The sequence below is a fragment of the Pristiophorus japonicus genome, chromosome 20, assembly GCF_044704955.1.
Source record: "Pristiophorus japonicus isolate sPriJap1 chromosome 20, sPriJap1.hap1, whole genome shotgun sequence".
Taxonomy (NCBI): Eukaryota; Metazoa; Chordata; class Chondrichthyes; family Pristiophoridae; genus Pristiophorus; species Pristiophorus japonicus.
This window is the reverse complement of record NC_091996.1, coordinates 46,693,373-46,707,535: the sequence shown is the minus strand read 5'-3', so window position 1 is coordinate 46,707,535 and position 14,163 is coordinate 46,693,373. Positions and strand designations below refer to the sequence as shown.

General features: G+C 42.7%; 1 protein-coding gene across 3 annotated transcripts in view; it reads right to left on the bottom strand.

Moving 5' to 3' along the window:
* Positions 1–14,163, bottom strand: part of LOC139232515 (pappalysin-1-like) — a 322,505-nt gene that overhangs the window by 90,330 nt on the left and 218,012 nt on the right. For all 3 annotated transcript variants that reach the window (XM_070862846.1, XM_070862848.1, XM_070862849.1), the window contains exons 16-18: positions 12,405–12,615; positions 8,726–8,897; positions 1,960–2,107 (exon numbers count right to left, since the gene is read on the bottom strand). In XM_070862846.1, coding sequence (XP_070718947.1) covers positions 1,960–2,107; positions 8,726–8,897; positions 12,405–12,615 — 531 coding nt within the window. The remainder of the gene's footprint in view (positions 1–1,959; positions 2,108–8,725; positions 8,898–12,404; positions 12,616–14,163) is intronic.

Below are 14,163 nucleotides of genomic sequence, written 5' to 3'. Positions count from 1 at the left end.
GTGTTTCCAGTCTACTTTAGCCAACTCTGCCCTCATCCCACTGTAGTCTCCTTTGTTTGAGCATAGTATGCTCATTTGAGACACTACTTCCTCACCCTCAATCTGTATTACAAATTCAACCATACTGTGATCACTCATTCCGAGAGGATCGTTTACTAGGAGATCGTTTATTATTCCTGTCTCATTACACAGGAACAGATCTAAGATAGCTTGCTCCCTTGTAGGTTCTGTAACATACTGTTCTAAGAAACAATCCCGTATGCATTCTATGAATTCCTCCTCAAGGCTACCCCGTGCAATTTGATTTGACCAATCGATATGTAGGTTAAAATCCCCCATAATTACTGCCGTTCCTTTTTCACATGCCTCCATTATTCCTTTGATTATTGCCCGCCCCACCGTGAAGTTATTATTTGGGGGCCTATAAACTACGCCCACCAGTGACTTTTTCCCCTCACTATCTCTAATCTCCACCCACAATGATTCAACATTTTGTTCATTAGAGCCAATATCGTCTCTCACAACTACCCTGATATCATCCTTTATTAACAGAGCTACCCCACCTCCTTTCCCTTCTTGTCTATCTTTCCGAATTGTCAGATACCCCTGTATGTTTAATTCCCAGTCTTGGCCACAATGCAACCACGTTTCTGTAATGGCCACCAAATCATACCCATTTGTAATGATTTGTATCGTCAACTCATTTACTTTATTTCGAATGCTGCGTGCGTTTCGGTAGAGTGTTTTAATACTAGTTTTTAAACCATGATTTTTAGTTTTGACCCCTCCTGCAGCCCCTTTATATTCATACATATTGTCCCTTCCTATCACCTTGTGGTTTACACTTACCCCAGTGCTACTCTGCTCTGTTGCCTCCTACCTTTTGCATTCTTTCTTGGGGTCCTGTTCATCTGAGCTCTCCCCCACTCTAACTAGCTCAGAGCCCTCTCCTGGGTTCCAAATACTCCTCGCATTGAGGCACCGAGCTTTCATGCTTGCCTTTTTATTACACTTTGACCCTTTAGAATTTTGCTGTACAAGGGCCCTTTTTGTTTTTTGCCTTGGGTTTCTCTGCCCTCCACTTTTACTCATCTCCTTTCTGTCTTTTGCTTCTGTCTCCATTTTGTTTCCCTCTGTCTCCCTGCATTGGTTCCCATCCCCCTGCCATATCACTGAGGTAGCTAATTCCACAGATTTTCAACCCCCTGAGAGAAGAAGTTCTTCCTTATCTCTGTTTTAAATGAGTGGTCTCTTAGTCTAAGATTATGCCCCCTAGTTCTATTCTCCCCTATATGTGGAAACAACCTCTCTGTATCTACCTTGTCAAGCCCCCTCATAATTTTATACATTTCGACAATATCACCTCTCATTCTTCTGAATTCCAATGAATAGAGGCCCAACCTACTCAACCTTTCCTCATAAGTCAACCCCCTCATCTCTAGAATCAACCTAGCGAATCTTCTCTGAACTGCTTCCAAAGCAAGTATATCCTTTCTTAAATATGGAAACCATAACTATGCGCAGTGGACATGGGCCAGTGAGTATGGGCAGGCTGCTTCTCAGGTCATCTGATCCCATCATCAGCTGGAGTCCACGTAGATTCCTCAAAAAGAATAACTGGATGGCAATCAGGTGTGTCACACCAAGCAATGTGTTAACCCACTAAGCCATCAAGCGAGCTTACGATTTTGAGACTTCAGTGGGCAAAGCTCAAAAAATTATATTGCAGTGAAAGAAATGTGCTGCTTTAAAGGGGAAGCTAGATAAACAGACGAGGGAGAAAAAAATGGAAGGTTACGCTGACAGGGTTCGATGACGAGGGGTCCGAGGAGGCTTGTGTGGAGCATAAATATCGGCATGGACCTGGGCCGAATGGTCAGTTTCTGTGCTGTAAATTCCACACAATTCTATGTAACTCCTGAGTTTAAAAATCTTAACACTATTCCTTCAGTGTGTTACCTATGCCGTAACCGTCTTTACAGGTCAGTCTAATGCGAGTGCTGAGGAGATGAGGCTGTGGGCAATCCCCCGTCATTGAGCTGCAGAGCTGTAGCGAGCCATTCCATGTCCCGTCTTTCCTGCATCGGATCAGGTTATTGATGGGTTCCTAGAAAAACATTACATGGGCACATTCTTAATGATGCACATTCAGTGACATCCTGTATGACCTTTAAATGGGGACATCTCCAGCAGCACATATCTGACAGTAAACCAATAGTAATCGTGTAGTTTGCTGCAGGTATGAGTTTTACCATTTTACTGCATTTAGTCTGGGGATGTCCATGCTTTGGTCTAAATCGGTCACAGAGGTGTACACAGTGGGCAGATTTATAATTTAAATGCTTGTTCCCAGTCATTTGCATATATCTTAAGTTGCTGATACTAATACTGTACACCACGGTGTTCTGATTTAGAATTGATCCACCAAAAGGCAATAGTGCTGCCAAGAACAACACTGTCCACACCTTCCATTTCCACAATGTTCAAAACAGGAGAAATCAAGAAGTAAGAAATATAAGCTCAGATAAAATAAGACTGAATTGTACTGGGCTTCTTGGGTTAGATTGTCGTGACTCAGGAGCCATGTTGGGCAGACCAAAGCCATCAACTTGGGCCTCTGCCACAAACTCGGTTCCCTCGCAACTGATCCCACTGTCTCTGCTTAACGCAAACTGTTTGCAACCGCATTATCCTGTTTGACCCTGAGTTGAGCTTCTGACCTCATATTCTCTCCATCACCACGTTCATATCTATCTGTCTCTGACCCTGCCTCAGCCTATCTGCTTTTGAAACCCTCATCCATGTTTTGGTCACCACCAGAGTCGACTATTCAAATGTTCTCCTGGCTGGCCTCCCATTTCTCCCCCCGCCCCCCCCCACCCCTATAAACATCTGTTCATCCACAACTCCACTCTATCTCCCAACCTTTACCAAGACACACTCATCTATCACCCCTGTGATCATTGGCCTACATTGGCGCCTGTTCGGCCAATGCTTCCAATTTTAAATTCTTATCTTTCTGCGCAAATCCCTCATGGCCTCCCTCCTCCCTATCTCTGTAACCTCGTCCAACCCTACAACTCCCTACAAGCTCTGGTTCCTCCAACTTTGGCCTCTTCTGCATCCTCCACTCCCTTCACCCCACCATTGGTGCCCGTGACTTCAGCCATCTATTGCTTAAGCTCTGAAATGTCCTCTCTACCACCTCTCTCCGAGATCTGGTCCTGTGTAATGAGACAGGGTTAATAAACAATCTCCTTGTAAAGGATCCCTTTGGAATGAATGATCATAGCATGATTGAGTTTTAAATTCAGATGGAGGGTGAGAAAGTTGGATCTCTAACCAGCATACTAAGCTTAAATAAAGGAGACTATGAAGGTATGAGGGCGGAGTTGGCTAAAGTGGACTGGGAAAACAGACTGAAGTGTGGGACGGTTGATGAACAGTGGTGTACATTTAAAGAGATCATTCACAATCTCAAGAAAAATATATTCCAGTTTGGAGGAAAGGGTGCAAGAGAAAAGAAAGCCATCCATGGCTATATAAAGAAATAAAGGATGGTCTCCGATTTAAAAACAAGGACATACAAAGTGGCCAAAACTAGTGGGAGGACAGAAGATTGGAAAGCTTTTAAAAGCCAGCAAAGAATACTAAAAAAATGATTAAGAAAGGAAAGATAGACTATGAAGGGAAACTAGCACAAAATATAAAAAGATAGTAAGAGTTTCTATAGGTATATAAAAAGAAAAAGAGTGGCTAAAGGAAAAGTTGGTCCCTTAGAGAACGAGACGGGGGAATTAGAAATGGGGAACATGGAGATGGCAGAAACTCGAATAAAAAAGTATTTTGTATCCGTTTTTACGTTAGAGGACACTAACAATATTCCAACAGTGGATAGTCGAGGGGCTATGAGGCGGGGGGAGGAACTTAACACAATCACAAGCACTAAGGAGGCGGTACTCAGTAAGATAATGGGACTAAAGGCAGATAAATCCCCTGGACCTAATGGGTTGCATGCTCGGGTCCTAAGAGAAGTAATGGCAGGGATTGTGGATATATTAACTGTAATTTACCAAAATTCCCTGGATTCTGAGGAGGTCCCTGCAGATTGGAAAACTGCAAATGTAATGCTCCTATTCTCCTATTCAAAAAAGGAGGCAGACAAAAAGCAGGAAACTATAGACCAGTTAGCCTAACATCTGTGGTTGGGAAAATGTTGGAGTCCATTATTAAAGAAGCAGTAACAGAACATTTGGAAAATAAAAATTTGGTCAGACAAAGTCAGCATGGATTTATGAAGGGGAAGTCATGTTTGACAAATTTGCTGGAATTCTTTGAGGATGTAACGAAGAGGGTGGATGAAGGGGAACCAGTGGCTGTGGTGTATTTGGATTTCCAGAAGGCATTTGACAAGGTGCCACACAAAAGGTTACTGCACATGATAAAAGTTCACAGGGTTGGGGGTAATATATTAGCATGGATAGAAGATTGGTTGACAAACAGAAAACAGAGAGTCAGGATAAATAGTTCATTCTCTGGTTGGCAATCAGTAACGAGTGGGGTGCCGCAGGGATCAGTGCTGGGACCTCAACTATTTACAATCCATATTAACGACTTGGAAGAGGGGACTGAGTGTAACGTAGCCAAGTTTGCTGACGATATAAAGATGGGAGGAAGGGCAATGTGTGAGGAGAACATAAAGAGGTTGCAGGAGGACATAGACAGGCTAAGTGAGTGGGCAAGAATTTGGCAGATGGAGTATAATATTAGAAAGTGTGAGGTCATGCACTTTGGCAGAAAAAAATCAAAAAGCAAGTTATTATTTAAATGGAGAAAGATTGCAAAGTGCTGCCGTACAGTGGGAACTGGGGGTACTTGTGCATGAAACACAAAAGGATAGTATGCAGGTACAGCAAGTGATCAGGAAGGCCAATGGAATCTTGGTCTTTGTTGCAAAGGGGATGGAGTATAAAAGCAGGGAAGTCTTGTTACAGCTGTACTGGGTATTGGTGAGGTCACATCTGGAATACTGCGTGCAGTTTTGGTTTCCATATTTATGAAAGGATGTACTTACTTGGGAGGCAGTTCAGAGAAGGTTCAATAGGTTGATCCTGGGGATGAAGGGGTTGACTTATGGGGAAAGGTTGAGTAGGTTGCGCCTCTACTCATTCGAATACAGAAGAATGAGAGGTGATCTTATAGAAATTTATAAGATTATGAGGGGGCTTGACAAGGTGGATGCAGAGAGGATGTTTCCACTAGTGGGGGAGACTAGAACTAGAGGGCATGATAGAATAAGGGGTCGCCCATTTAGAACTGAGATGAGGAGAAATTTCTTCTCAGAGTGTTGTAAATCTGTGGAATTCGCTGCCTCAGAGAGCTGTGGAATCTGGGACATTAAATAAATTTAAGACCTACTATGGCAGGGGGACAGAGGGAGGTAGAATGAGGGCAGAAGCAAAAGATAGAAAGAAGAAAACTAAAAGTGGAGGGCAGAGAAACCCAAGGCAAAAAGCAAAATGGGACACATTACAGCAAAATTCGAAAGGGGCAAAGTGTGTTAAAAGACAAAAGGATAGTATACAGGTACAGCAAGAGATCAGGAAGACCAATGGAATCTTGGTCTTTATTGCAAAGGTGATGGAGTATAAAAGCCGGGAAGTCTTGTTACAGCTGTACTGGGTATTGGTGAGGCCACACCTGGAATACTGCCTGAAGGCTCTGTGCCTCGATGCAAGGAGTATTCGGAATAAGGTGGATGTATTAACTGCGCAGATAGCAGTTAACGGATATGATATAATTGGCATCACAGAGACATGGCTCCAGGGTGACCAAGGCTGGGAACTCAACATCCAGGGGTATTCAATATTTAGGAAGGATAGACAGAAAGGAAAAGGAGGCGGGGTGGCATTGCTGGTTAAAGAGGAAATTAATGCAATAGTAAAGAAGGACATTAGCTTGGATGATGTGGAATCGGTATGGGTGGAGCTACTAAATACCAAAGGGCAGAAAACGCTAGTGGGAGTTGTGTACAGACCACCAAACAGTAGTAGTGAGGTTGGGGACAGCATCAAACAGGAAATTAGGGATGCGTGCAATAAAGGTACAGCAGTTATCATGGGCGACTTTAATCTACATATTGATTGGGCTAACCAAACTGGTAGCAATGTGGTGGTGGAGGATTTCCTGGAGTGTATTAGCGTTAGTTTTCTAGACCAATATGTCGAGGAACCAACTGGAGTGCTGGCCATTCTAGACTGGGTGATGTGCAATGAGAAAGGACTAATTAACAATCTTGTTGTGCAAGGCCCCTTGGGGAAGAGTGACCATAATATGGTCGAATTCTTTATTAAGATGGAGAGTGACACAGTTAATTCAGAGACTAGGGTCCTGAACTTAAGGAAAGGTAACTTCGATGGTATGAGATGTGAATTTGCTAGAATAGACTGGCGAGTGATACTTAAAGGGTTGTCGGTGAATAGGCAATGGCAAACATTTAAAGATAACATGGATGAACTACAGCAATTGTGCATCCCTGTCTGGAGTAAAGATAAAACGGGGAAGGTGGCTCAACCGTGGCTAACTAGGGAAATTAAGGATCGTGTTAAATCCAAGGAAGAGGCATATAAATTGGCCAGAAACAGCAACAAACCTGAGGATTGGGGGAATTTTGTAATACAGCAGAGGAGGACAAAGGGTTATTTAGGAGGGGGGAAATAGAGTATGAGAGGAAGCTTGCTGGGAACATAAAAACTGTCCGCAAAAGCTTCTATAGATAGGTGAAGAGAAAAAGATTAGCTCCCTTGCAGTCAGATTTAAGTGAATTTATAATGGGAAACAAAGAAATGGCTGACCAGTTAAACAAATACTTTGGTTCTGTCTTCACGAAGGTAGACACAAATAACCTTCCTGAAATACTCAGGAACCGAGGGTCTAGTGAGAAGGAGGAATTGAAGGAAATCCTTATTAGTCAGGAAATTGTGTTAGGGAAATTGATGGGATTGAAGGCCGATAATTCCCCGGGGCCTGATTGTCTGCATCCCAGAGTGCTTAAGGAAGTGGCCCTAGAAATAGTGAATGCATTGGTGATCATTTTCCAACAGTCTATCAACTCTGGATCAGTTCCTATGGACTGGAGGGTAGCTAATGTAACACCACTTTTTAAGAAAGGAGGGAGAGAGAAAACGGGTAATTATAGACCGGTTAGTCTGACATCAGTAGTGGGGAAAATGTTGGAATCAATTATTAAAGATGAAATAGCAGCACATTTGGAAAGAAGTGACGGGATCAGTCCAAGTCAGCATGGATTTATGAAAGGGAAATCATGCTTGACAAATCTTCAGGAATTTTTTGAGGATGTAACTAGTCGAGTGGACACGGGAGAACCAGTGGATGTGGTGTATTTGGACTTTCAAAAGGCTTTTGACAAGGTCCCACACAAGAGATTGGTGTGCAAAATTAAAGCACATGGTATTAAGGGTAATGAACTGACGTGGATAGAGAACTGGTTGGCAGACAGGAAGCAGAGAGTCGGGATAAACGGGTCCTTTTCAGAATGGCAGGCAGTGACTTGTGGGGTGCCGCAGAGCTCAGCGCTGGGACCCTAGCTAATTACAATATACATTAATGATTTGGATGAGGGAATAGAGTGTAATATCTCCAAGTTTGCAGATGACACTAAGCTGGGTGGCGGTGTGAGCTGTAAGCCGGACGCTAAAAGGCTGCAGGGTGACTTGGACAGGTTAGGTGAGTGGGCAAACACGTGGCAGATGCAGTATAATGTGGATAAATGTGAGGTTATCCACTTTGGCGGCAAAAACACGAAGGCAGAATATTATCTGAATGGCGGCAGATTAGGAAAATGGGGGGTGCAACGAGACCTGGGTGTCATGGTACATCAGTCATTGAAAGTTGGCATTCAGGTACAGCAGGCGGTGAAGAAGGCAAATAGTATGTTGGCCTTCATAGCTAGGGGATTTGAGTGTCGGAGCAGGGAGGTTTTACTGCAGTTGTACAGGGCCTTGGTGAGGCCTCACCTGGAATATTATGTTCAGTTTTGGTCTCCTAATCTGAGGAAGGTTGTTCTTGCTATTGAGGGAGTGCAGCGAAGGTTCACCAGACTGATTCCCGGGATGGCAGTATATTGCAGATCTTTCTTATTTAAAAAAAAATCTTACGATTTATCATTTTCAATGTGGAGCTCTGTGAAAATGAAATACACGGAGAAATTTGGGTGCCTGAATTCCTGTCATGTGTTCCCAGGTGGAGCTCTGCATTGGGAGTGCTAAGTCATAAAATTTACCTCGTAGTGTTGTCTGAGACGCCACTTCCTTCCACTGGAAATAAAATCATCCCATTAACTGGATCGCCCTCATCGCCGTTGATAAAAACATTGGGAATCAAGGGAAGCCTGAAGGGGGCTGGAAGTTCCCAATGTAGGAAAATCCCCATTAACCACATCTCCATTAACTGGCGTCCATCTGTACTGAAAACTGTTTGCATTGCATATTAGAAAGTCTCAGACAGAGAAGTGAGTCAGTCTGCTGAGAGAAACCCTCATAAAACAGGAAGAAAAAGCCTTGTAAAAATTTTTGTTAGGTAAAATTAGCGAGGAAGTGTTCCTTACTCCAAACAGGCGGCAATGTTTCTCCCTTACAGTTTTCCCACTTAAAAGCTAATTTTCTAACTTTCCACACATAAAGTATTTGTAATTCTCGTTACTTACAGTTTGATTGTTGGCATCACTGCAGTTTATCCAGCAGGCACTGTTGAACTGGAAGCCATTTGTACACTGGTAAGACCCATGAAATTTTGCTGGGACTGCTTCACATATAACAGGAACGCACAGTCCCTGCTGCCAGCTCCCATCTTCTGTGCACCTCGTCTTGAAGGTCCTTCTTTCAAATTAAGGACTGAAAATTAGAAACTGATTGTATTGAAGAGGCAGCTATATCAAAATCACTACTGAAAACCCATCGCTCAGGAGTTTTCTGAAATCTGTAAAGAAGATTTTGACTTCTAAACCACTCATTTTCGACAGTGTTTTCTCATAGATCAACAAGATATGTAGTACATATATCCTGCGTTTAACATATCCTTTTCGTACTGTGGGGGCGCAGGGGAGTAGAGAGGGGGAAGAGAAAATACGAACCAACCAACCAGGAGAAGCATTTAGTTTGATGTCTGAAAACATTATTGGAGCTTTCGAACAGGGTTTTTGAAAGTAGGGAGAGATGTAGCAAGATGAGAGGTTTCGGAAGAGAACTGCAGAGTGCAGAGCAAGGCTGCCACCAATGGTGGAGCAGAGGGAAAGGGGAAACATGCAGTCGGCCAGTGTCAGAGGGTGGAGGGTTTGAGCTGAGCTATGTGTTGCAAATCTAGGGTGGAATTCAAGAATCTGAAGATTGTAGAAGAAAGGGAATTAAGGCGTTCTTGGAAAAAAATGCATTGAAGTCGGAGACTACAGCAAGTCTGGGTTTTCTACATAATGAGAATGTAGGTCTCTAAGATTAAATTAGAACCTTTTCCCTACAAACTGTATTTACATTTATGAATAACATGCACTATGGAGCTTGTATTTATTACCAGCATTTTGAAGTATGAACATAAATAGAAGGAAAGTCCACGATGATTGTACGGTTTAAAATTGAATGATTTAAATTGACACTTATGCTTTCTTTGGATGAACTATTTCAATAGTGTACTTCTAGTTTCCTAACTGCAGCAAAAATATAGTCACATATTTTACAGCATGATATAAATAACTGAATCAAATTACAGTCCTAAAGCAGAATCCTTAGTGAGTTAAGAGGTCAGTGGATATTATGAAAGTATTATGTCAAGGTTACAGTGCTGTCTATTAGTATGCAACACCAGACTTCTACATCGTCGAGTGGTACTGATCTAACATTTCATTTGGATTTTTTTTTTAATGCTACAATTTAAGTTGTTTTGACTTCCTATTTTAAAATAGTATTTCTTGCATAATTTATGCAATGTTTCCAGCTCCCCCTTAAAACCTGGCAAAAGCGCCCAGGATTGTTCTCTTTCTTGTCAAATCTAATAAGCATGGATCCTGACAGTAAGTGAACCTGTCTGACAAGTGTTTGATTGGTCATCCCAGTGAGTGTCTTTCTAAAGGGCAGCTGTTAGATAATGAGCGTGATTGATTTAAAAAAATGCATTTCTATGAACCGAAGGTCGTTAAAACTGCATTCAGCTCATCGTTGTTTTTTTAAAAATCCTGGTGAGTTAGCTGCTTGATATTTTACCTTGCTTTCCTTCAGTTATCCTATGACTGGCTGTGAGAGCGGGAGAAGGACCTGCTCCCCTGCCTCTGACACTAAATTTTGGCTACAAGTGGGGTGCTGGAGAATGCTCATGGAGCGATTCTGTCTACGAGTTTAAAAGCAAAAATATGTCCCTCTCTGCGGGGAAACATCATTTTCTGTGACAGTACAGCTGAGATTAGAAAATCGTACTATGGAGAATTGTGGGGAAAATCCACATCCTAGCAACTCCATCCTATTGGACAGAGAGTTAGAGCTTCAATACAATGGGCCATGCTCTCACCTATAGGTGCTTTTATATTTATATTTCTGTATTTTTGGCTAGTGGGAGAGCAATATCCATGCACTGGTTCCTTACAGTGATATTGCTGCAAATGTTTATTTATTCCCACAGCGGTATCCTAGAACTGCAGAAACGTAAGTGTACGGATAAGGTAAGGTAAGTCTGGGTAGCCCCAATTTTAAAAATTGCTTCATTCATATACGTTGCACTGCTTTAAGAAGAATTTCTGTGTTGTAATTTCTATGCGGTTCCATGTAATTCTATGTCAGTAGTCTAATTGAAGTAAGTACATGTTGTAGGGAAATGAAGAGGGACAAAAATCATTTACTGCTGACGGATAGCAAACTTGTTTAAAAACAAAAGGGATTCATATTTAATATTGTAAGTGAGTTTTATTGCGATGTTACTGATTGAGGGAGGACTGTTAGCCAAAATACAACAGGATCTCCCTTCTCTTCAAATGGTAGGGGTAATTCTGCGATCCTGTGGTTCTAGGACTTGCAGATAAGGCTGCACCCTGCTTCTCCCTGTGACAGTGGCTCCCCACTGGGATCACGGAATTACCCCAAATATTGTGAGAGTTAAAGTCCATCTACAACAGAATGGGCAGATAGGCCCTTGGTTTTAACACCTCATCGAAAGGAGACATTTATATGGAGTTTGAGTGTGACCATCCGGATTGATTATTTACGCCGCACAGAATGGATGTCGAAAACAATACTTTGCAATGAGCTCAAAAGACAGTTGGAATACTTTTTAGAAAATATCAAACCCTACAGCCACAGACGAAGTGGATGGAGAAAGAGCCTTTCAACCAGTGAAAGAAAAGGAATTCCTCACCTTGGTTTATATTTCAGACAATCTATCAGTTTCATTACTTACATGCATTTAATTAAATATGCATGAGGTCTCAGAAATGCCCGCTGTGACTAAAAGTCAGTCAGCGCTAACAAGCTGACATCAGTCGGTCAGCTCCCGAAGGATTCATTTCTCTCCATTGTGCAGCAAGGCTATTAGCATGCAGAATTTATTGTAATATTTGAAAGAACGGAAACAAGCACTTTTCTTCAACGTTTACAGAGGAAGAATCCGTGCTTAGTTACTGGTTGTGAAACATGTTGTTCTTGGTTGCTCTATGTAGCTTGACACATGTAACAGTCTAGCAGTGGTGGCTGATATTAATTAAAACACAATTTAGCATCAAAGAAGTTATTGCTGATAGCACACGCCAAATAAGGTAACGTCATTGGAGTCTGGCATCTAGCTGCCAAAAACAATGTGATTTCCCCTGTACATGTTTTTAACATTACAGCGCTGGGCACTACATTAGCATGCAAGCAAATGTTTTTCTACATTCTTGTGGTGCAACTTTAAAGGAAAACCCTAATTATTTGTTAGTTCATAACTCCGACACCTTTAACCAATTTCCAAGCTTGCTTTCAGATGTAAACAGTATCATGGGGATCCGCTTTGTAATGAATTAATTATGCAACAAACTTCAATCCCACGGAGGCATGAAAGTCAATTTGGGCAATAGCGCGACACAAGTGATAGCGAATCACCGGCCCGTTTTGCACCCCGTCCAATTTTTTTCATTTTCTCATTGAGGTCAAAGGGAAAGAAAATCTGTCTGGAGTGCCAAAATGAGCTGCCGATTCGCGAGCGCCCATTTTTCGCTGCCGCCCAAGACAAATTGTTTAACTCACAGTGGTTTTTTGCTGAAGTTTGCCTCAGCTGACCTTTTCAAACACCAGAACCAGCAGAAACATATACCTCGTGATGCTTCATTCCCCCACCCCAGCAATGATCTGTCACCGCAGGAGACAACTTACTTCCTTATCTTCCTTGAGACATTGGGGACGTGGTACCCCTGTCTACACGTGTATTTACACGATGAGCCGACCTTGTGCCCATCTTGTTGGCACCGCGAGCTTTGAAGCATGGCGTTGGGCACAGGGGGAGGAGCCAGGCACATCAGTTCACAAAGGGACTCGGGGAAAGACCACAGTCCATCATCTAGGCAGGTCAGAGTGTTATTGGTCCCTGCAGAACAGTATATTGCATTAGTCCAAATGGAAGACTCATTTTTGGCACGATCAAAACCCTCATTGACTAGAAACTAAAGCAACCTTGTTGGAATTGCTGGCACATGAATTTGGAAAGCAAATTGTTCACAGTTCCCCAGAAATGCGTATCCTGTACACGTTGTTACAAACCACAACTAAACACTGTTTTATAGCACAAAATATATCTAAAGACATTTACTTACACAAACTTCATCCCATTTTCTACCCTTGAACCTTGGGCTGTTTGTTTTGGTTGGCACAGCCTCCCTACAACTTTCTTAAAGTTACACACGATTAAAAAACAACTATTATTGTTGCTTTAGGCTGATTGGTTCCAATAAGCAACTTGTTGGCTTGACGCACTTGGACGTTTACTGAAAAAATAATACTGGGGGTGGAGGGGCGCTGGGGAAATGTTTTCAGTTAAAACGTATGATTACTGGAAGATGAGAGATTTTACACGTAAGCGGTCTGAAGGAGATTGTGCAATTCAAAGTAACAAGTTTAATGTTCCGCAGGCTTGAAGTAAGAAATCTTCATGCCACCGATGAGAAGATCTGACTGTCCATACCTCATTGCTCTTTCCCCTCCCCCAAAGTATTCACCTCCTCTCCTGATGTATCCTGAGGTAAGCGTTCCCCGGGGCCTGGCTAGTCCCTGGTACCTCAGCTAAAGTGCCATTCTTCTTTTTGTGAGCTTACGTAGTGAGTGCTGATATTGGAGCCACTGCAGCTGTCATCTCCTGACCACCGCATACCCACACTCTCCAGCGGGAGATACTGGTTAACAATCAGGAACATGAACCTTGCCTGACATTTCCCCTCCCTAGCCCAAGGATGCTGAGGCCAACAGTAACACCCCTACCGCTGTCCTGTCTGAGATCAGCTAACTCAACACAGGCAAGGGATGATTTGTACAGCTCAGTTCCTCACCGAACAGTACACATCAATGTTCCCTCTAATTATTTTTTTGGGTGCGCGGTCCCTTTAGGGGGCTGCACGGCCCATTCAAACTTCAGGCAATGCGCGGTTTTTCCATTGAGAAACCGGCAAGTGGCCTGTGCAGGAGCGTAAGACAGCTGCGCTGCTAAACAGGAACATTGGTAGATAGACCAACTTTTTCACACAGAGGGTGGTAGAAATCTGCAACCCCAAACGGCTGTGAATATTGGAGTTTTCAAGACTGAGAGCGATAGATTTTGGTTGGGTATGGGTACCTAGGGATATGGAGCTAAGGCAGGTAAATGGGGCTGAGGAACAGATCAGCCATGATCTTATTGTATGGCAGAGCAGGCTCAAAGGACTGAGCAGCCTACTCCTGTTCCTGTGTTCATATCAATCATTGGAGATTTACTCTACCTCAAATTTAATTAGCGATCAGCTATAACATCTCCTGACTAACTGACCTTGATTTCTGTTGTTCCGTTGATAGTCATTAAATTATCATTAAGCTGGATGTTGTACATATGACACACTAGTTACTGTTCACACTAGCCTTTTGGCGGTACACTCTGATGATTTTCATT